This window comes from Nerophis lumbriciformis, linkage group LG11 (assembly GCF_033978685.3).
Source record: "Nerophis lumbriciformis linkage group LG11, RoL_Nlum_v2.1, whole genome shotgun sequence".
NCBI lineage: Eukaryota > Metazoa > Chordata > Actinopteri > Syngnathiformes > Syngnathidae > Nerophis > Nerophis lumbriciformis.
The window spans coordinates 7592733-7615750 of NC_084558.2; the positions used below are offsets into that span (position 1 = coordinate 7592733).

At 42.9% G+C, this 23018-nt stretch overlaps 1 protein-coding gene across 3 annotated transcripts in view; it reads left to right on the top strand.

Annotated features, from left to right (window-relative positions):
* The window catches only part of raraa (retinoic acid receptor, alpha a), a 508790-nt gene that overhangs the window by 363597 nt on the left and 122175 nt on the right, over positions 1-23018 (top strand). Inside the window, exon 1 of one of the 3 annotated variants that reach the window (XM_061967529.1) lies at positions 11125-11796. The exons of the other annotated variants lie outside the window; for them this stretch is intronic. Within the exon in view, the coding sequence (XP_061823513.1) occupies positions 11619-11796 (178 nt within the window). The 5' untranslated portion in view covers positions 11125-11618. Of the gene's footprint in view, positions 1-11124; positions 11797-23018 lie in introns of those variants that run through there. 3 annotated transcript variants of the gene reach the window in all.

Here is a 23018-nt window from a genome sequence, read left to right on the forward strand (position 1 = left end):
CGGACCACGGTTGTGACCGAAATATCTGCCCAGGCATTTACGATCCACTGGCAAATGTTGGCGTATGTCGTCCGGCGCTGTCTGCCCGTCTTAGTGAAGGTGTGTTCGCCTTCGGTCATCCATTGTTCCCACGCCGTTCGCAGTCGTGATTTGAATGCCCTGTTGACACCAATATCCAGCGGTTGGAGTTCTTTGGTTAATCCACCCGGAATGACGGCGAGTGTTGTATTTGTGTGCTTCACTTGTTTTTTGACACCATCTGTGATGTGGGCGCGCATAGAGTCGTATATCAACATGGACGGAGCTGTGTGAAAAAAGCCACCCGGCCTCTTCGCGTAAACTTCCCTTAACCACTCGCTCATCTTTTCTTCATCCATCCATCCCTTCGAGTTAGCTTTTATGATGACGCCGGCTGGAAAGGTCTCTTTTGGCAAGGTCTTCCTTTTGAATATCACCATGGGAGGAAGTTTCTGGCCATTAGCATGGCAAGCTAGAACCACAGTGAAGGACGACTTCTCATTCCCTGTGGTGCGAATATTCACCGTACGTGCTCCCGTTGTATCAACAGTGCGGTTCACAGGAATATCAAAAGTCAGTGGAACCTCGTCCATGTTGATAATGTTCTCTGGCCGGATCTTTTTTTCCGCTATCTTGTTTTTACAATATGCACGGAAAGTAGCCAGCTTTTCTTTAAAGTCGTTAGGCAGTTGCTGTGAAATAGTGGTCCGTGTGCGGATGGAGAGATTGCGTCTTTTCATAAACCGGAAACACCAAGAAGCACCACCTTTAAAATCATCCAGGTGAAGTTCGCTTGCTAGCGTTGTTGCCTTCATTCGAATAGTGATGGTGCTGACACTTCTGCTTGCTGCTCTCTGCTCAACAACCCACTGTTCGAGTTCGTCCTCCAACAGTTGCCATCTTGCTTTGTTCCCTCGGAAACTCTGTTTTGTCTTCTTTACCTGGCGCAGGTCATCTTCTTGCTTCCTCCACCTACGCACCATTGATTCATTTATGTTATATTCTCTTGCTGCTGCTCTATTTCCGTGTTCTTCGGCATGACTTATTGCCTTAAGTTTAAATTCTGCGTTATAAGCGTGTCGCTTAGTAGGAGCCATTTTGTAGTCTGGTCTTTACAGATGTAAACACACAAAGGAAATGAAACGAAATATCCGCGCGCTTCTTTTTCTTCCGGGGGCGGGCGGTAGCTTACAGTAGAAGAAGAAGCGCTTCCTGTTCTATGGGGGCGGGTGCTTACCTTGGCGGTTGCTTGCGTAGAAGAAGAAGCGCTTCCTGTTCTACCGGGAAAAAAGATGGCGGCTGTTTACCGAAGTTGCGAGATCGAAACTTTATGAAAATGAATCGTAATAAAGCGCACCGGGTTATAAGGCGCACTGTCAGCTTTTGAGAAAATTTGTGGTTTTTAGGTGCGCCTTATAGTGCGGAAAATACGGTATGTTTCTTACAAGTATTATTATCACTGGGGAACTAATTAATGGTGAATGTTCCCCATACTAAAGTGTTACCAATAATTGTTACATTATTAAATAATATTGAATAAAATATGTGGAATTGCATGTAGTACATACATTTGGTAAGCAAAGATAAAGTACTTTATTGACTCATTATTTCAAGGCTTTGGCAAGCCACATAAAATGACGTGGCGGGCGGGCGGGCCAGGTCTGGCCCCCGGGGCTTGAGTTTGACACCTTGTGCATTACAGCATTTTTACTCTTGGCAGTCGGCAAAGCTAAATTTGGGAACCCCAGCCTTTAACGACTTCCTTTGCTGCCAATCTCTCTCTGTCTTCCCCCGCTGTGCTGCTTTATTAGGTCGCTGGGAAGATTTAGGGATTTAGGAAAGTTAGAAAGCTTGAGCGTCTGGGCATTAGCCATCTGCAGGCACATGTGCAGGAGAAGGGGGGGTAAGCGCCTGTGTTTGCTAGTAGTCACCAACGCAGACAGGAAGTCTAAAATTAGTCCTTGTTGACTTTAATTCAAACATGTCTGACCTTATCTTGTCAGCACGCGGCTTTTAGTGTTGGACAATTTGACAGGAGGTCTGCTTTCTCTGATGACTTGAAGTCGTCTGCTTTGAGTTTCCATTCAAACTTCCACTCCGATAACGTCCAGAAAGTGTCATGGAAGATAAACTCCGGTTTTCCTCTTCTTTTATTTATTTTTTTTATTTTTTTTAACCACGCACAATAATCCAAATGACGTAACGACCTATTGTTTGTTTTAACCTGACGGCTCATCTCCCCGCTGGAGGAATGGCAGAGGGAGCGCTCTTTACTGCCTCCTCACGCCCCTGATTGGCCTGAAGAAAGGCAGCGAGAGGGAGCTGTAAAAATAGTTTGACACCCTCAAGGTCCAGCCAGCAATCTCCTCTCCACCCTTGCCCATAAAACTCTTTGAATCCCCTACTAAAGTCCTCTCCCTTCCCCTTCCCCTTCCCCCGCTTCACCCTCAGTTCCAGCCTGGCTTGCATAAGCACCTATAACCAGCGAGGCTCCCATGTGTGTCCCATGCTTCCATCGCGTCGCTCGGACTTTGCAGCGCTGTTTCTTGCCACGCAACCGATATGTCTATCACGTTAGCAGATCAAGACTTCATCTCGTACTGTCAGCCCATATGACCATCTTCTCGGGCATGTGACGCTTATTGATCTACCTGGACTTCTGTGATAAGACCAGCTGAACCCATTGTGACCTCCCTTCCTGCACCTAACAATTACACACACATGAAGATGTCATTTTGAGCATGTTTCATCTTGTGACTTCATAATTAGTTTCCTTAGTTTCTGTATTCACTCCCTGCCCAGCGCTGTAATTTTGTTTCCCACTTACTGTTTGTCTCAATTTCTCTTGTCCTCTGGACTTTGCTGCATAATTTTGCTGTGTTTGCTTCCACGCAGCATAGCTTTCTGTGCACTATTTCTTTGTTTTCATCAATAACTTGAACTTTGCCTGCCGCCTCTGCATCCTGGGGTCCCGAGCAACAACGATCAATACACCGAAGCATAACATAACAGGTTTCGCCTCAGACTGGTGGCCTGTCAATCTCAGGGCAGCCATTTGATGTCAGAGAAGGAAGCAACCATCCATGCATCAGAAGTAAATTCGGAGGTCTCAAGGTTGGCAAGTATGGTGGTACCACGATTATTAAGGGTGGGTCATGATTAGAGATGTCCGATAAATGCTTTAAAATGTAATATGGAAAATTATCGGTATTGGTTGTTTTTTTTATCGGTATCGTCTTTTTTTTTTTTTTTTCTTTTTTTAACTCAACATAAAAAACACAAGATACACTTACAATTAGTGCACCAACCCAAAAAAAACTCACTCCCCCATTCATACACATTCACACAAAAGGGTTGTTTCTTTCTGTTATTAATATTCTGGTTCCTACATTATATATCAATATATATCAATACAGTCTGCAAGGGATACAGTCCGTAAGCACACATGATTGTGCGTGCTGCTGGTCCATCCATCCATCCATCCATCTTCTTCCGCTTATCCGAGGTCGGGTCGCGGGGGCAGCAGCTTAAGCAGGGAAGCCCAGACTTCCCTCTCCCCAGCCACTTCGTCCAGCTCCTCCCGGGGGATCCCGAGGCGTTCCCAGGCCAGCCGGGAGAGATAGTCTTCCCAGCGTGTCCTGGGTCTTCCCCGTGGCCTCCTACCGGTCGGACGTGCCCGAAACACCTTCCTAGGGAGGCGTTCGGGTGGCATCCTGACCAGATGCCCGAACCACCTCATCTGGCTCCTCTCGATGTGGAGGAGCAGCGGCTTTACTTTGAGCTCCCCCCGAATGACAGAGCTTCTCACCCTATCTCTAAGGGAGAGCCCCGCCACTCGGCGGAGGAAACTCATTTCGGCCGCTTGTACCCGTGATCTTGTCCTTTCGGTCATGACCCAAAGCTCATGACCATAGGTGAGGATGGGAACGTAGATCGACCGGTAAATCGAGAGCTTTGCCTTCCGGCTCAGCTCCTTCTTCACCACAACGGATCGATACAGCATCCGCATTACTGAAGACGCCGCACCGATCCGCCTGTCGATCTCACGATCCACTCTTCCCCCACTCGTGAACAAGACTCCGAGGTACTTGAACTCCTCCACTTGGGGCAAGATCTCCTCCCCAACCCGGAGATGGCACTCCACCCTTTTCCGGGAGAGAACCATGGACTCGGACTTGGAGGTGCTGATTCCCATCCCAGTCGCTTCACACTCGGCTGCAAACCGATCCAGTGAGAGCTGAAGATCTTGGCCGGAGGAAGCCATCAGGACCACATCATCTGCAAATAGCAGTGACCTAATCCTGCAGCCACCAAACCAGATCCCCTCAACGCCCTGACTGCGCCTAGAAATTCTGTCCATAAAGGTTATGAACAGAATCGGTGACAAAGGGCAGCCTTGGCGGAGTCCAACCCTCACTGGAAACGTGTCCGACTTACTGCCGGCAATGCGGACCAAGCTCTGACACTGATTATACAGGGAGCGAACTGCCACAATAAGACAGTCCGTTACCCCATACTCTCTGAGCACTCCCCACAGGACTTCCCGGGGTGCTGCTGGTCCACTAATAATAATAATAATAATAATAACTGGGATTTATATAGTGCTTTTCTAAGTACCCAAAGTCGCTTTACATGTAGAACCCATCAATCATTCACACCTGGTGGTGGTAAGCTACTTTCATAGCCACAGCTGCCCTGGGGTAGACTGACAGAAGCGTGGCTGCAATTTGCGCCAACGGCCCCTCCGACCACCACCTATCATTCCGGTGTGAGTGGCACCGGGGGCAAAGGGTGAAGTGTCCCGCCCAAGGACACAACGGCAGCGATTTTTGGATGGTAAGAGGCGGGGAGCGAACCTGCAACCCTCAGGTTTCTGGCACGGTTGCCCTACCCACTACGCCATGCCGCCCCATAGAATAGTACTAACCTTTAACAGTTAATTTTACTCATTTTCATTAATTACTAGTTTCTATGTAACTGTTTTTATATTGTTTTGCTTTCTTTTTTATTCAAGAAAATGTTTTTAATTTATTTATCTTATTTTATTTTATAATTTTTTTTAAAAAGTACCTTATCTTCACCATACCATCCATCCATCCCATCCATTTTCTACCGCTTATTCCCGTCGGGGTCGCAGGGGGCGCTGGAGCCTATCTCAGCTACAATCGGGCGGAAGGCGGGGTACACCCTGGACAAGTCGCCACCTCATCGCAGGGCCAACACAGATAGACAGACAACATTCACACTCATATTCACACACTAGGGCCAATTTAGTGTTGCCAATCAACCTATCCCTTGGTGCATGTCTTTGGAGGTGGGAGGAAGCCGGAGTACCCGGAGGGAACCCACTCAGTCACGGGGAGAACATGCAAACTCTACACAGAAAGATCCCGAGGCCAGGATTGAACTCACGACTACTGAGGACCTTCGTATTGTGAGGCAGACGCACTAACCCCTCTACCACCGTGCTGCCCTTCACCATACCTCACCATAGCCCCCCTTTTTTAGACCAGTTGATCTGCCGTTTCTTTTCTTTTCTCCTCTGCTCCCCCCTATCCCTTGTGGAAGGGGAGACACACAGATCCGGTGGCCATGGATGGGGTGCTGGCTGTCCGGGGTCGGGACCCGGGGTGGACCGCTCGCCTGTATATCGGTTGGGAACATCTCTGCGCTGCTGACCCGTCTCCGCTCGGGATGGTTTCCTGCTGACCCCACTGTGGACTGGACTCTTACTGTTATGCTGGATCCACTATGGACTGGACTCCCACAATATTATGTTAGACCCACTCGACATCCATTGCATTCGGTCTCCCTAAAGGGGGGGGGTTACCCACATATGCGGTCCTCTCCAAGGTTTCTCATAGTCATTCACATCGACGTCCCACTGGGGTGAGTTTTTCCTTGCCCTTATGTGGGCTATACCGAGGATGTCGTTGTGGCTTGTGCAGCCCTTTGAGACACTTGTGATTTAGGGCTATATAAATAAACATTGATTGATTGATTGATTGATACCTGGTTGTCCAAATTAGGCATAATAATGTGTTAATTCCACGACTGTATATATTGGTATCGGTTGATATCGGTATCGGTAATTAAGAGTCGGATATCGGCAAAAAAGCCATTATCGGACATCCCTAGTCATGATATTTAACATAGATAGTTGCATGATGGTGGCTTAAAAGACAACATTTTGTTGGATTTAAGGGGCGTTCAACTTTCGGTATTTGCACATTTTAAAATCGGAGGTGGAAAGTCTGAGAGAGAGCATGATAATCCATGTCTGTTTTTCTCTGTTCTTGGAGAAGCAACCACAGCCAGTAAAATTTGCATCCTCTGACCGCCGTTCCCCAAAATGCAAATGCTGTCAAGGAATGCGGGCCAGCGCTATCAGTGCAGGTGAAGAGGGGAGGTGTGTGTGGGGTGGGGAGTGTGTGGGGGTTGCCCACACAGCTCAGGCCTGCACACTGTGCTCTTATCACACAGTGTAAACACAAGCCAAGCCTGCATTGAATAAAGTGTCACAGTGAAAGGGGGGGTGGGAGAGCAGACCAATAGCTGCCCCTCCTGCCAGGCTCCACGCCGATAGATAATCCTGCTCCAAAGCCGTGTTGGTCAGCGCCAGCTGTGGTTCAGGTGGAGGGAAAGTGGGGGGAGGAGAGGCATTGTTGCAGTAATTGGATATGTTACAGCATGATACAGTTGCACTGATAAAACTCTCAGGTCTCCGTGTGCACGCTGCAACACAACTCCTCTCCTTTGCCGTTTTACGCATGAGAAAATCCCCATAAAGAAATACAGCGTGCGTGACGTGAGATGTAGCGTATAGTGTGTATGAATGTCTGAACTGAGTACCTGTGCATGAGTGGCCAATTGTAGTCAGCAGCTGTTATAGAGGTCACGTGACACAGGTTATTATCTTTCAACACACGCTGGACTGCTGGTTGGAAAAATGGCCTCTTTGGAGACGGTGGCGTGCGTTGTTATTGCCGTAGGACCCCCAAAGTCCAACGCCACAACTAAAATGCCAGAGTCTCTATGTGTTTTGCTTGTTCTTTTTGACTTTTGACCACATTTTTCCCCCTTCAAAAAAGACCACTTTCAACAAAGGGTGTGAAGAGAAGAAAAACATCTACACTATATTGCCAAAAGTATTTGGCCATTCATCCAAACGATGAGAATCGGGTGTCCTAATCACTTGGTCCGGCCACAGGTGTATACAATCAAGCACTTAGGCATGGAAACTGTTTCTACAAACATTTGTGAAAGAATGGGTCGCTCTCAGGAGCTCAGTGATTTCTAGCGTGGAACTGTCATAGGATGCCACCTGTGCAACAAAGTCGTGAAATTTCCTCGCTCCTAAATATTCCAAAGTCAACTGTCGGCTTTATTATGAGAAAATAGAAGAGTTTGGGAACAACAGCAACTCAACCACTAAGTGGTAGGCCACGTAAACTGACAGCGAGGGGTCAGCGGATGCTGAAGCGCATAGTGCAAAGACTTTCTGCACAGTCAGTTGCTACAGAGCTCCAAACTTTATGTGACCTTCCAATTAGCCCACGTACAGTACGCAGAGAGCTTCATGGAATGGGTTTCCATGCCCGAGCAGCTGTATCTAAGCCATATATCACCAAGTCCAATGCAAAGCGTGGGATGCAGCGGTGTAAAGCACGTCGCCACTGGACTCTGGAGTGATGAATCACGCTTTTCCATCTGGCAATCTGATGGACGAGTCTGGGTTTGGAGGTTGCCAGGAGAACGCTACATTATGAACTGCATTGTGCCGAGTGTAAAATTTGGTTGGGGAGTAATTATGGTGTGGGGTTTTTTTTCAGGAGTTGGGCTTGGCCCCTTAGTTCCAGTGAAAGGAACTTTGAATGCTCCAGGATGCCAAAACATTTTGGACAATTCCATTCTCCCAACCTTGTGGGAACAGATTGGAGCGGGCCCCTTCCTCTTCCAACATGACTGTGCACCAGTGCACAAAGCAAGGTCCATAAAGACTTGGATGACAGAGTCTGGTGTGGATGAACTTGACTGGCCTGCACAGAGTCCTGACCTGAACACGATAGAACACCTTTGGGATGAATTAGAACAGAGACTGAGAGCCAGGCCTTCTCGACCAACATCAGTATGTGACCTCACCAATGCGCTTTTGGAAGAATGGTGGAAAATTCCTATAAACACACTCCGCAACTTTTTGGACAGCCTTCCCAGAAGAGTTGAAGCTGTAATAGCTGCAAAAGGTGGATTGACATCATATTGAACCCTACGGGTTAGGAATGGGATGGCACTTTAAGTTCATATGTGAGTCAAGGCAGGTGGCCAAATACTTTTGGCAATATAGTGTAGTTTTGAAACACTACTGTGAGTGTGAATGTTGCCTGTCTATCTGTGTTGGCCCTGCGATGAGGTGGCGACTTGTCCTGGGTGTACCCCGCCTTACGCCCGATTGCAGCTTGGATAGGCTCCAGCACCCCCCGTGACCTCAAAAGGGACAAGCGGTAGAAAAATGGATGGATGGATGGGTTGTTTATTTAGAAAAATTCAGCATTGTCAAAAGAAAACGCGATTACAGAGTCTAATGAAACACCTGAGGACTCCGCAACTTGTATATTTTATATGTTTTTTAAATTTTTAAAAATATTTAAATTTTTCAATCCCGGCACCCCAAACCATCACCCAACCATGCAAATTTTGCATTTCCTTTGGAAATTGAGGTCCCAGAGTCTGGAGGAAGACAGGAGAGGCACAGGATCCACGTTGCCTGAAGTCTAGTGTAAAGTTTCCACCATCAGTGATGGTTTGGGGTGCCATGTCATCTGCTGGTGTCGGTCCACTCTGTTTCCTGAGATCCAGGGTCAACGCAGCCGTCTACCAGCAAGTTTTAGAGCACTTCATGCTTCCTGCTGCTGACCTGCTCTATGGAGATGGAGATTTCAAGTTCCAACAGGACTTGGCGCCTGCACACAGCGCAAAATCTACCCGTGCCTGGTTTACGGACCATGGTATTTCTGTTCTAAATTGGCCCGCCAACTCCCCTGACCTTAGCCCCATAGAAAATCTGTGGGGTATTGTGAAAAGGAAGATGCAGAATGCCAGACCCAAAAACGCAGAAGAGTTGAAGGCCACTATCAGAGCAACCTGGGCTCTCATAACACCTGAGCAGTGCCAGAAACTCATCGACTCCATGCCACGCCGCATTAACGCAGTAATTGAGGCAAAAGGAGCTCCAACCAAGTATTGAGTATTGTACATGCTCATATTTTTCATTTTCATACTTTTCAGTTGGCCAACATTTCTAAAAATCCCTTTTTTGTATTAGCCTTAAGTAATATTCTAATTTTGTGACACACGGAATTTTGGATTTTCATTTGTTGCCACTTCAAATCATCAAAATTAAATGAATGCATCAGTCTGTGTGCAATGAATAAATATAATGTACAAGTTACACCTTTTGAATGCAATTACTGAAATAAATCAAGTTTTTCAAAATATTCTAATTTACTGGCTTTTACCTGTATATATACATATGCATATATATACATATGCATATATATGCATATGTATATAGATATGCATATATATATATATATACTATATATATATATATATGTATATATATATATATATATATATATATATACTGTATGTATGTATATATATATATATATATATATATATATATATATATATATATATATATACTGTATGTATATATATGTATATATATATATATACCCCAAAAAATAGACAGAAAATTGTTGGATGGTTTTATATATATATATATATATATATATATATATATATATATATATATATATATATATATATATATATATATATATATATGTATATATGTATATATATATGTATATATACGTATATATATATATATATATATATATATATATACATATATATATATATATATATATATATATATATATATACATACATATATATATATATACATATATATATGTATATACATATATATATATATATGTATATACATATATATATATATATATATATATATATATATATATATATATATATACATATATATATATATATATATATATATATACATATATATATATATATATATATGTATATATATATATATATATATATATATATATATATATATATATATATATATATATATGTATATATATATATATATATATAAAGAAATACACAGTGTTGGCGTTAACGCACATTTTGCGGCTAAAGTTTCAATGTTAGTGATCTAAAATAATTATTTGAAAATGTCTGTTGGGTCAGAGTGACAATCTTTTTGCGGGCCGTAATTTGTCAAGGTCTGATCTATGGTTTGATTTCAAACTTTCGGGACTTACACAAATCCCGAATACAGTAATAAAGTTGGTTTTGCACAATAGGTGCCCTTTAAGAGGATAAGTTCTTCTCGCTGTACTTGCTCATATTTTTACCTGACATCTCTGTATCCTGGGGTCACGTTTGTGCCAACCTGACACAAATCGTACAAATTGCGTCTGTGCTCACTCTGACGTATGAAAAAAAAAGGTAGTCGACGTGTATGATCACTTTGGCACCTGTCTCTCGTAACAAGTTGCGACAATGCAGACTGGAATGCTGTGGAAGTGGAGCAACATGTGGACGTGGGGATGTGACACACAGCACAACAGCTGGATCAGACTGTAATTACTGTGAGAAAAAAAAAAAGGTCACATTGACTTTGGATGCTAAATGTGCGAGAAAAAAAAGTACGAAAAAAAGTGTCATGGTGTTACATTGAGTGTTCAAGGTGGCAAACCTTGAATAATGTGAGATGGGAGCGAGCCAGAGAGGCGAATCCAAGTCATCCAGTGGGTCACCAGGAGGTGAGGCTGCCTACTTCTTCGGGTTCAGGAAAAGTTCAGCTGCATAGCATTAGGCAAATGAGGGACAGAGACTGGGGGAGCAGGAATCTGAGGGTTGGGGACTGATGGTGGGACCACAGGGGACAGGGTCAAAGAAGTTGGAAGGAGAAGGGGAGAAGAATGTTTCAAGTATCATAGCAGGTCTTTTTAGAACTTAATGCATACCTAAAGGAGGCCTCTTTCATGTGCGGGGATGACGTCCCTCAATGGGTTAAAGGTAGGCGGTGCCAGGCATGAAAGGAGGGGAAAGGGGGCGGAGCTTAAAGCCCCTCAGCTGCTGTGTCTTGTCACACGGCCGCAGAACATGAGAGCCGTCGTGGGCTTCAGTCAAGCTTGGAGTCCGTGGACAGCAAAAAAACAAGGCGGCTTGGAACCAGGAGGACGGACGCCGGGGTTGTTTTTTTTGCGCATTCGTCGTCGCCCACACTCGGTCACGGCGCGGGGGGAAGGGGGGCTGGGCGAGGATTCCCTCGCTCGTGTTTTTTTTTTTTTTTTTTTTTTCCCCCCCCCGGATTTCACTCGCTGCATTTCGCGTCCTCCGCTTGGAAGTTTGGGGCTTGATAGACATCGGAGCAGCGTCACATTGACACATGGATCTAGCACTTTGCATCTCGCCTTTTTAAACTAACATCCACACCACGGGGGTTCTTTTTTGCGAGTGGGATAACGACGACCACCCCCTCCTCGCCTCGTATGATGTATGAAAGTGTGGACGTAGTGGGACTGAACCCCAGCCCGAATCCCTTTTTGATGATGGATTACTACAACCAGAGCAGAGGGTGTCTGCTCCCGGAGAAAGGACTGGTTCCCGGGGGTCCTCACCCGTACAGCTCGTCGGTCAGAAACCAGCACTGGAACGGCTCCAATCACTGTAGGTCATCTCCTATAATACTCACAATCAACACCTTTGCATGAATTCCCTTCTCGGCACCAATCTAAACACTTGACCCACTTTCACAGTCTTCGCCCACGTTGGGTGTTTTTTTCCCCCCCCCGTCAGCTATGAAAATAAAAACCTGCAAACAGGGCAAGCTAACCTGATCTCTGCAAAAGCCCCACTCCCTCATCATTTTTTTTTTTAAAGTTTAATATCTGCAAGTTTAGTTTTATTGCATTGTGTTTCTAAAAGTGAAATGACACCTAATATAGTTTTATTGCAACAACAAAGTCTTTCTTGCGGGTCTTTCTGTTGTCTTTCACAACTGAAGGAGTGTTAAAAAAAAGACTTAAGGGCCAATTTCCTCCTTGACTCAAGACTTTAAAAGCACATGACAAAGGGATTTACCCCAAAAAAGGGGGTAGCAGAAGCAATAAACTGCTTCTTGACAACTGTATTTGCCACAATTTTCACCCCATATTTACACAATTCTCTTTGGCCTCCGAGCACAAAATGCATAGTAATTATTGAATTGGCCCACTAGACAGCGTTAGTGGCAGCATTGATTCGAACCATGTGAGCTTGAGCGTGTGGGGGTTTTTGGCCCAGGAAGAGACCTCTGATCCCACACTCCACTCAACATTGTTTAGCTGCACCACAGAGCTCTTGTGTGCGTGTTCTTGTATTTCTACCCTTCTTGAGACATCAACAAGGAATAGTACCTTCCATATGAGGACCGGTGAACAAGTTAGGACATAAATCACGGTCCCAATACGGAAAACCCATCGCATCTAATAGAGAGCCAAATACTAGAGTCTGTGAACATTGCTCCAAAGTCAGGATTTTTTGTTGATATAATGTGCATACAAAAGTAAAGATTGACAGGTGCAAAGACTTAGACTTCCCTTTATTGTCATTAAAATTTGAAATTGACAGTACAGATAAGAACGGAATTTTGTTGCATTAGCTTGTTGTGGTGCAGGATAAAAGAGCAATAAGGTGCCGATATAAATAAATAGATTACTGTGCAGTAGGGGTGTAACGGTACGTGTATTTGTATTGAACCGTTTTGGTACAGGGGTTTCGGTTCGGTTCGGAGGTGTACCGAACGAGTTTCCACATGGACATATTAAGTAGCGTACCGCACGTTTTGTAAACAATGCACACCCAGGCACAACACACAGCATGCTAGCAACGACCAGGCTAAGATAGACTGACCACATGTCCTCTTTTGCGTCGCTGTCCGGGCGGAGTTTCTTAAATGCCTTAAATGTCCGGCATTTTGAGTTAGGGTTGCGTGTATTTTCAATGTACGTTCACAGTTAAGAAGGGGTTAAAAACAAAGCAAATTGTGCGCGCAGCAGCATTCGTGAGGGAGGGGCAGAGACAGAGAGAGCGAGAGTTATGATAAACGCGCTTGCGTCGTCAGGCTCTGCTTTTTATCGATAGATTTATCAGATTACATTTTTTATTATCTATAGCAGGGGTGTCAAAAGTGTGCCCCGGAGGCCATTTGCGGCCCACAGCTAATGTTTTAAAGGCACATCCTAAAAATACTATTAAAATAAACAAAAACATAACAAAAGTGAAATAAAAAAGCTTAAAGGATAAATGTAATTTTAGAAAAAGTTGCAATGTTGACTAATAAAACAAAGCTGGTTTTTTTTCTTTCAAACTGTCATTGCTCAAAACATAATATTGAATCAAAATCAATGTTATTATGAATTGTTGACCTATCCAAGGTTCCGATTTCTTCACATCAAATATTCCACTAAGAAAAATATTTTTGGTGGAAGATTTTGCAAACTTGGTAAACAAATAACCCAAAAATTTAGATTGTGTTGTTTTCTTACTGTACTGAAAATGAACCGAACCGTGACCTCTAAACCGAGGTACGTACCGAACCGAAATTTTTGTGTACCGTTACACCCCTACAGTACAGATAAATATATTGCTCTTTTTCACATGCAGCCACGTTTATGGATGTATGTTATATTGTCTTTATATTCCAGCAAGTTAATCCGTTTTTTATGGGGGAATTGAGGGAATTCTTTTGATGTGTTCAAGAGTCTGATGGCCTGAGGGAAGAAGTTGTTACAGAACCAAAGGCAGCAATATATGATAAAACAAGATGGCAGCTTAAGAAGGACTTCCCTATTCAACCCCGAAAAAACCCGCCAGATGAACAGCTGATTTTACGACTTCCGGTGCTGACGTAAGACAACCCGCGTCCCATATGTGACCATAGGATGAACAAATACACTACGGTACTAAAACTATAGTGGCCATTAACAGTTAGCTTCTACAGCTGGGTTGCCCAAAGTGCGGCACAGGGGCCATCTGTGGTTTGTGACTCCTTTGTCATCGGCCTTAAGCACATAACAAAAAAATAGAGTTCTCATATGCACCCCTGGTGGTGAAATCTATCAAAATGAGGGTTGTCCCAAAAAGGAGGGATTTTTCAAATTGAGTGGGTGTTGCTTTTAAAAGTGCTCCCCTTATGGTCAACATATCAAATCAAATCAAATCAACTTTATTTATAGAGCACATTTAAAATTTACCACAGGGGTAGCCAAAGTGCTGTACAATGAGCAGGTTAAAAGATAAAACGAGTACCGAGCAAACACAACACAACACAAACAGAACATGATAAAAAATAAATAATTAAAATAGAATTAATAAAAACATAAAAACAGGATCACAGCAGGTGTATTATGGGGCGCCATTGCAGGATGGATATCACTCAGTGTTAAAAGCCATGGAATAAAAGTATGTTTTTAAGAGAGATTTAAAAACAGGAAGAGAGGAGGCTTGTCTAACACTCAGGGGTAGGTCGTTCCAGAGCTTGGGAGCAGCAACGGCGAAAGCTCTGTCACCTCTAAGCTTCAGCCTTGTGTCAGGGACCGTCAACAGCAGCTGATCGGCTGATCTTAAGGATCGGGTGGGGCAGTAAGGCTGAAGGAGGTCGGAGAGATAGGTTGGCGCGAGGTTGTTTAGACATTTAAAAACAAATAAAAGGAGTTTAAAATGTATTCGGTAACGCACAGGGAGCCAGTGAAGGGACGCTAAAATAGGGGTGATGTGCTCACGTCTGCGGGTCTGTGTACATATGTAACAAGTGTGTGTACAACATTGAAATGCGCCCCTTTTGGCCAAAATTAATCAAACAAATAAAAATAAATAGGTATATAGAGATATACTGTAATAACTTGAAGTAAATAATGAAGATTAAAAACAAATTACAAACAAAATATGTATATATCATCAATGCTGTAAATACAAATCTTTATATATCTAGAAAGGTTGGTCCTAAAGAGGCAGGCATTCTTCCTCAGGTCTCAAAAAGGTAACAAATACAAGAATGTGTGTATGTGTGTGTGAGTGGATAGGTCGATGCTGGCATTAGAACCTTCACTGGTCCCACGTCATAAAAAATGGAGAGGTATTGTCACCGACTTATTAGATCATTCTGGCAGAAAAACACAAAACTGCATGCTTCACGTCTTAGGCAGGAATTCAAAGTAGCTTCAAACAGAAGCAGACAATCCCCCAAGACTGCAAGCTTAAAATACCACTAGTCTCTTGGTAGTGTTGTGTTGTTTGTCTATTTTTGGGGGGCCTTCCTTTTTCTGTTTCCTTATCACCCAATGCGGTGGTTCTCAAACTTTTTTCACCAAGTACCACCTCTGAAAACATTTGGCTCTCCAAGTAGCACCATAATTACCAATATTAAAATACAGTAGTGTAGTGGGCCTACGTATTCATTAAAAACAAGGCATAGTTTTTTTTAAGTATTTCATGTTTGGTCACTGTAATATTGCACACAGTTTGAACAGTAACACTGTTCAAATATAGGAGAATAAAACAATACTTTAATCGGGTGATTATTTGGCGTACCACTAACTGGACCGTACCACTGTTTTAGAATCACTGACCTTATGCAAATAAAGTAGGGCTGTCAAAAATAATGAGTTAAAACAAGATATCACATTAATCATGTATACATGCAGTTTAATCACGCAATTTACTTAACCTCAACTGCGGCTACTTACCTGGGTTGTCATCCAGTCAGTGATCAGGTCAATGCATACGTCATACAAAGATGAGTAAGGAGACTGCGACTGCTGGCACATTTCACTTCAAAACACACCCTTACTATACTTCAGATAAATCTGTTACCAAGTTTTGAGCAAATAAATGATGCACAAGTTAGACATTTAGAAAATGTTCCTGTATGACATTAATATTGCGTTTGTTTATTTTTTTAATTAATCTAAATGATGTATTATGCAGCTAATAATAACCTGTGATTAATCCTATTTCAAAATTGGGATTACTTTGATTTAAACGAAATAATCATTCAACAGCACCATAAAAGTAATGTGATGACACATTTTTATATTTGTCTGCATATAGTTTTTGATTGTTATTATCCCTATACAACAGGGGTGTCAAACTTGTTTTCATCCACACCACATCAGATGTCCGCTTGTAACAATAAATATATATAGATATACACCATAGCCTATGCAGGTGGTTATCAGTAGGGCTGTCAAATTTAACCCGCTAACTCATGCAATTACTCATTAATTGTGAATATACAGATTAAGTCCCAAATTTATTTTTGAACATAAATGCTCTTTTACCTTAACCGGGAATGGTTACCAATCAGGTCAAAGCACCTCTGAGACAGAACTCCGATTAAAGTTAAAGTTAAAGTACCAATGATTGTCACACACACACTAGGTGTGGCGAAATTATTCTCTGCATTTGACCCATCACCCTTGATCACCCCCTGGGAGGTGAGGGGAGCAGTGGGCAGCAGCGGTGGCTGCGCCCGGGAATCATTTTGGTGATTAGTGTGCTCACTCACACATTTTGCTTCAAACTAAACTCAGACAGTACTTTCAATAAAACTGCAAATACATGAGGTGCTTTGAAGTAAAATATTTAACATGAACAAAAATGTTCCTGTATGACATTCTGACAACAGTGCTGTGTGTCAAAATATCCTGGTCTTTTTTCAATGGCATTTTACTGTGGTTAATCTTAATTCATCAAAATTCACAAAAGTGATTCATCTGTTTTTTAAAAATGTATCATTTGACAGCACTAATTATTATATTTAAGTACAAATAGTGGACATCTTGTTTTGAAAGGATAAGTCAAGGTGACCAGCAGATATCTAAAAAGTTTATGGTATAATCATTTCCTCTTTGTCGGGTAATTATAAAGTTTAAAAGATATGCATTCGCATGCATGCATGCACTCTCTTGGTCAAAATTAATAGAACAACATCATTTTAGATGACGTGCTTTGTTGACCCCCTATTTCCAGGCTTTACGGGCACATAAAATGGCGTGGCGAGCCAGATCTGGCCTCTAGGCCTTGAGTTTGACACCTTTGCAAAACAATATATATGAGGTCTGTGTGAGGCTGTCTTGACCCTTTTAAAGGACACACTATAAAATACTTTTGACTTTTAGCCAAATTTATGAATTACTAAAGTTCCAGGAGCCCCATGTGGCCTGGATTGTTTAAATTTTTTTAGGTACGCATTCATTAAACGATTAATCGAAGCAACAGAATATAAATCGAAGCTTTTTTTTCTGATCAGTTAGTCGTTGCAGCCCTAATGTCAACAAAGTATATACTGTATATTTCAAGTGTAACGCAATGACCAACTGTTGGGAAAAGCCCCGCACACATTCATCTAATAGTTTTTTGAGTTATAAAAAGATGCAGTGTCAGTAGGTCAGTGGTATTTTAGTGCTATGCAGAGGAACAATGCTGAATATTTGTAAGGAAAAAAGGGATCCGGTCTTTCATATTAAAAAATGCCCTTCAGAACCCTTCCAGCAATTACGGACTCATGCATGAAAGAATGTGCATGGCCTTGTTCACATGACTGTCACACGCCAAAACGGGGGGTTTATGAAGAAGGGGCGAAAAGCGGGGCTGGAAATGCTCAGCAGCTTATAGGCTGCTTCTTGTTCTGTGTGCTGTCCACTCTATGAAAAGCCAGCGCTCACCAGGGATTTTCATAGAGAGTAGATGAGGCAGAGGGCATGTTTTTTATTTTTTTATTTAGCCAGCTTGTCTCCTGAAGTTAGGGGTGCCAAGTGGGCTGGCGTAGCCTGGAGGGATGAATGGTACTTTAATCTGACTCGTGCTATTTAAGGGCTGAAGTCTTTTGGCCTGCATCAATACAAAAATGCTCGTTATAGTTATTTATGCATGGAGGTTAGTCGGACGTAAGTGTTCTGTTGTTGTAGTTGGAAGGCAGAAACAGAGAAGACTGTGGTTGTTGTGTTTGCGCTTGGCCAAGAGATGAGTGTTGACCTTGCAAACAAACTGTGAACGTCCCACCCTGCCCATTATTTCAACAATATTCAGCAAGTACCACCACAATAAATGTTTATTAGGGGTGTAAGAATACCTCATAAACATGATGCAATACATTCTAGGTACAGTGTAAGTCAAAGGTGTCCAAAATGTCCATTTTTATCCCGCATTTTTGACTCTTTACATTCGGCGAGCCGCTTGCAACAGCGAATACTTGTAAATATAAATGTATAATCACCTCGTAATATTGTTACACAATTGCTTATGCATTTGATTATTGCATTTATTTATTTTTTTAACGACAAATTGATGGATAACTTGCTTTGGGACGTTGTCTTTTTAATACAGTATACAATTTAATAGTTGTTCTGATCAGATAATTTCAAAGTTTAAACAATGTGCAATTTCATGCAGTATTGGAAACACTAAATGGTTTCGAGTGTGTGAATGTGAGTGTAAATGTTGTCTGTCTATCTGTGTTGGCCCTGCCATGAGGTGGCGACTTGTCCATTGTGTACCCCGCCTTCCGCCCGAATGCAGCTGAGATAAGCTCCAGCACTCCCCGCGACCCTGAAAGGGACAAGCGGTAGAAAACGGATGGATGGAAATACATTATTTCGGTCAGAATGGAAGAACGCATACCAGGCCTTGAGTTTGACACCTGTGGCATAGCATATACTGTTGTACATTCATGAATTAGTTTTAGCATATTTAATATACAACATGCATCAAAGTGGCCCACTGCATTCTTATATTTTTCGGTATGCGACCCATCCATCCATCCATTTTCTACCGCTTGTCCCTTTTGGGGTCACGGGGGGGGGGGTCGCTGGAGCCTATCTCAGCTGCATTCGGCCCTTGATTGAAAAAGTTTGGACACCCCTGGTATAAGTGAACAAAATGCTAAACGTTAATGATTTTTTATAATGACACAAACTGCTAGAATCCAATAATTGTAATTCATGGAAAAAAGAGAGTTTTCAAGCTCTAGCTTCTCCTTGGCACTAGCATTAGTCCGAAGGCTAGGCAATGCATTTGCGAGGCAGTTACACTTCCTGTCCGTCACTTAATGTATACCATGTAGGAACTCGTATTGTACCAAACAATCTGATTACAAAAACATGTACTGTTGCAGTATTTAGTAAATAGCACAAAATCCTTAAGCGCTGATTTGAATTTTGCTAGACAAGTCATATCATATGTACTTAGGTATGCAATTTGGATATCAAGTGGAGGGAAACAATAGGCTTGAGTACAGGGGGTGTGACTTGAAGGACTTGATGCATGTGTTTTTCTTTTAGTCTTCCTTTTATATGTGTGTGAAACAATTTTACTAAATTCCTTTGGACGTATGTTTTAGATTAAGAATATATGATAAACTAATAATACATTTTCAAAATTAACAATGAAGGAAATTACGTAGGCGAGGATAGAAATCACGTTTTTTCTGCTCTACAATTAAGGACCATGCACTCCAACCGCTTCAAACCAGAATCTGATGTGATACAAACTGCCATTATAAACATCTTTGTGACAAATTTGTCTGACCACTGATTGGTCAGCTGATGCATGCTGTCAATCAGTGTCACGTTGGCAAAAAGAGAGCGCAAGAAAGCCAATAAGTGAGCTTCTGGGCGGTCTAAAGGGACAAGTTTCAGTCCGAGCAGTGGTTATCCGCCTGGCACAAGTATTTGACTTGTCTCCATTTAATACCGTTAAATGATTAATTTGATTATTTAAGTGCATGGCGGAAAAAAACTGCCTTTTAAAAAGGTGCAGGGGGAAAAAAGGCACGCCCATGTATGTAGTTTGTACTACACTTGCTTTCTGCAATAATCCACTTAGGGTTCCTTGGCAAAGCTGCTTTGAACATCGCAAAAATTGCAATCTGTGACTCTGTTTATGGAAAGCGATCAAATCCTTGACATTAATATTCCTAAACTTCACCATTTGCCCTCTTTATCACTGCCAAGTGTAAACTAAGCCTTACCAGATTTCCTTTTACATCCACGCAAATGATACAGAGAGAGTGACAGGATAAAGAAAGGACTCCTAAATGGCGCCACGTTTTTTAGCCCTTGGCGACACTGATTTACGAGCCCTAAATGCTTGGAACGCGGCCGCCTGACAGAAAGAGGGAGCGAGATCGGCTTGTGTCCACAGAAAGACGCCTGCCTTCACCATCAGGTGCACATCAATAACGCACTTTTGTCATGGAGGTATGTTTGTCATAGTGAAAGGTCAAAAGGGGGTTCAATGCCGCCGCGGGGTAACATCGCCCAAGCTGCCATCACTTCCCAAAAACAGCAACACCTTTTCACCAGCTGGACTTTTTGTTTGTTTGTTTGATACAAAAGGTGTGACGGCCATATTCTCCCAAGAACCAGTGTCTTCTGTCACATGTCCACTGATAAAAATGCATCATGTTTGGCTGGTGTGTGCAGCCACCTCCTGTTTGTAGAGTGGTTTAGGAGGCATCAGTTGCTTCTCCACCGCTTTACTTGCACGCCAAATCCCCAAACAAGGCTTTGTGTACACTGCAAAGCCCACTTTGATGAACACGGCACACAGCAAGGATCCTTCAGGCCCTAAAGAAAGAGGGAAGTTGTGACAATAGCGCCGTAATCTCACTTTCAATAATGACCTTTCCCTTTCTGTCCATCCTGTTGTACGCACACACACGCACACACACAGGAGTGAGTGGGCGGCTGAGCTTCAAGAGAGGGGGTTGCGGCCTTTAAAATATTCATAGCTTCTTCATTTAAATCAATTCGCTGCGTGGGTTCAGCCAAGCGTCAACTGTCAGAAATGGAGCTGGCCCTGTTGTAATCACTTCTTTACTTATCTCTACAGATGGCTTGTTCGCAAACGCGCCGTGCATGGCTAGCTCAGCGCCACAACGAGGGGAGGGCTCTCTCTCCATGTTTCATAGCCCACCCCCGCATAATGGAACACATAAATTCATTTCGGTATTGAACCCGGGACATTCATCATTGGAGAATTCATCTGCGAGGCATTTTCATTCCCAAAGTGTCTCCTTTCTCTCTCTCACTTTGTCTGTTGCCGTCCTACCTACACAGTGGCCAGGTGAAACTGGGCAGTCCCATGCTGTGTCATGGCTCCTCACAATTTCACAATAACCGACACATTCCTTAGTGATGTGCAGTGGTACCTCAGTTATCATTAGTACCGTAAATTCCAGACTATAAGCTACTAGTTTTTCCTACACTTTGAATCCTGCGACTTATAAGATGGAACGGCTAATTTATGGATTTCTCTTCGCTGGTGGCCTTAAAACAAAATTATTATTTTTTTTTTTTTTAAAACAAGCAAAACACTGAGAGGGTGTTTTATTGCCGTCCATAGCGTTTCTACTCTGATGTATTCTTCATTTATCACTCCAAGCCACGTTTGTAAGATTTACAATCCGTATTTTCCGCACTATAAGGCGCACCGGATTATTAGCCGCACCTTCAATGAATGGCATATTTCATAACTTTGTCCACCAATAAGCCGCCCCGGACTATAAGCCGCGCCTACGCTGCGCTAAAGGGAATGTCAAAAAAACAGTCAGATAGGTCAGTCAAACTTTAATAATATATTAAAAACCAGCGTTCTAACAACTCTGTTCACTCCCAAAATGTACGCAAATGTGCAATCACAAACATAGTAAAATTCAAAATAGTGCAGAGCAATAGCAACATAATGTTGCTCGAACGTTAATGTCACAACACACAAAATAAACATAGCGCTCACTTTCTGAAGTTATTCTTCATTCGTAAATCCTTAGTCTTCGGTGTCCGAAGTGAAAAGTTGGGCAAATGTGAGATCCAAAATGGCCGGTTCCGTCTCGTCGAAGTCATCGGAGTCAGTGTCACTGTTATCCAGCAGTTCTGTGAATCCTGCCTTCCGGAAAGCTCGGACCACAGTTGTGACCGAAATATCTGCCCAGGCATTTACGATCCACTGGCAGATGTTGGCGTCGTCTGGCGCTGCCTCCCTGTCTTAGTGAATGTGTGTTCGCCTTCTGTCATCCATTGTTCCCACGCAGTTAGCAGTCTAGCTTCGAATGCCCTGTTGACACCAATATCTAGCGGCTGGAGGTCTTTTGTCAATCCACCCGGAATGACGGCGAGTATTGAATTAAGCGCGTAAGCGTGTCTCTTAATGTGATGTTATGAGCTAGCAAATATAACAACTACACTACCCAGCATGCAACGATAGTTATGAGCATGCGCGGTAGCCCTGAGAAGCGTTGTATGCTGGCAGTTAGAATGTGGTTATGAGCACGCTGTGAGTAAACGTTGAGAACTCAGTTAACACGCCTCGTCTGCATTATTTATAATTAGACAGACAACACACTTAATAGGAGCCATTTTGGGGTCTTTACATAAACACACAAATGGAAATGAAACGTCACATATCCCAGCATGCACCGCGCGCTTCTTCTTCTTCCGGGGGCGGGTGGTTGCTTACAGTACAAGAAGAAGCGCTTCCTGTTCTATGGGGGCGGGTGCTTACCTTGGCGGTTGCTTGCGTAGAAGAAGAAGCGCTTCCTGCTCTACCGGGAAAAAAGATGGCGGCTGTTTACCGAAGTTGCGAGAACGAAACTTTATGAAAATGAATCTTAATATTTATCCATATATAAAGCGCACCGGGTTAAAAGCCGCACTGTCAGCTTTTGAGTAAATTTGTGGTTTTTAGGTGCGGCTAATGGTGCGGAAAATACGGTAACTAAAACTGTTTATACGTACTTAACCGTCCAATGTGTGATGTCTGTAGGAGTGTTTTCATGCATATTTGTACGTGCTATCATAATGTAATGACACTCGCGTTGTTAGCATTAGCTAATATGCTGACACGTTCACGAT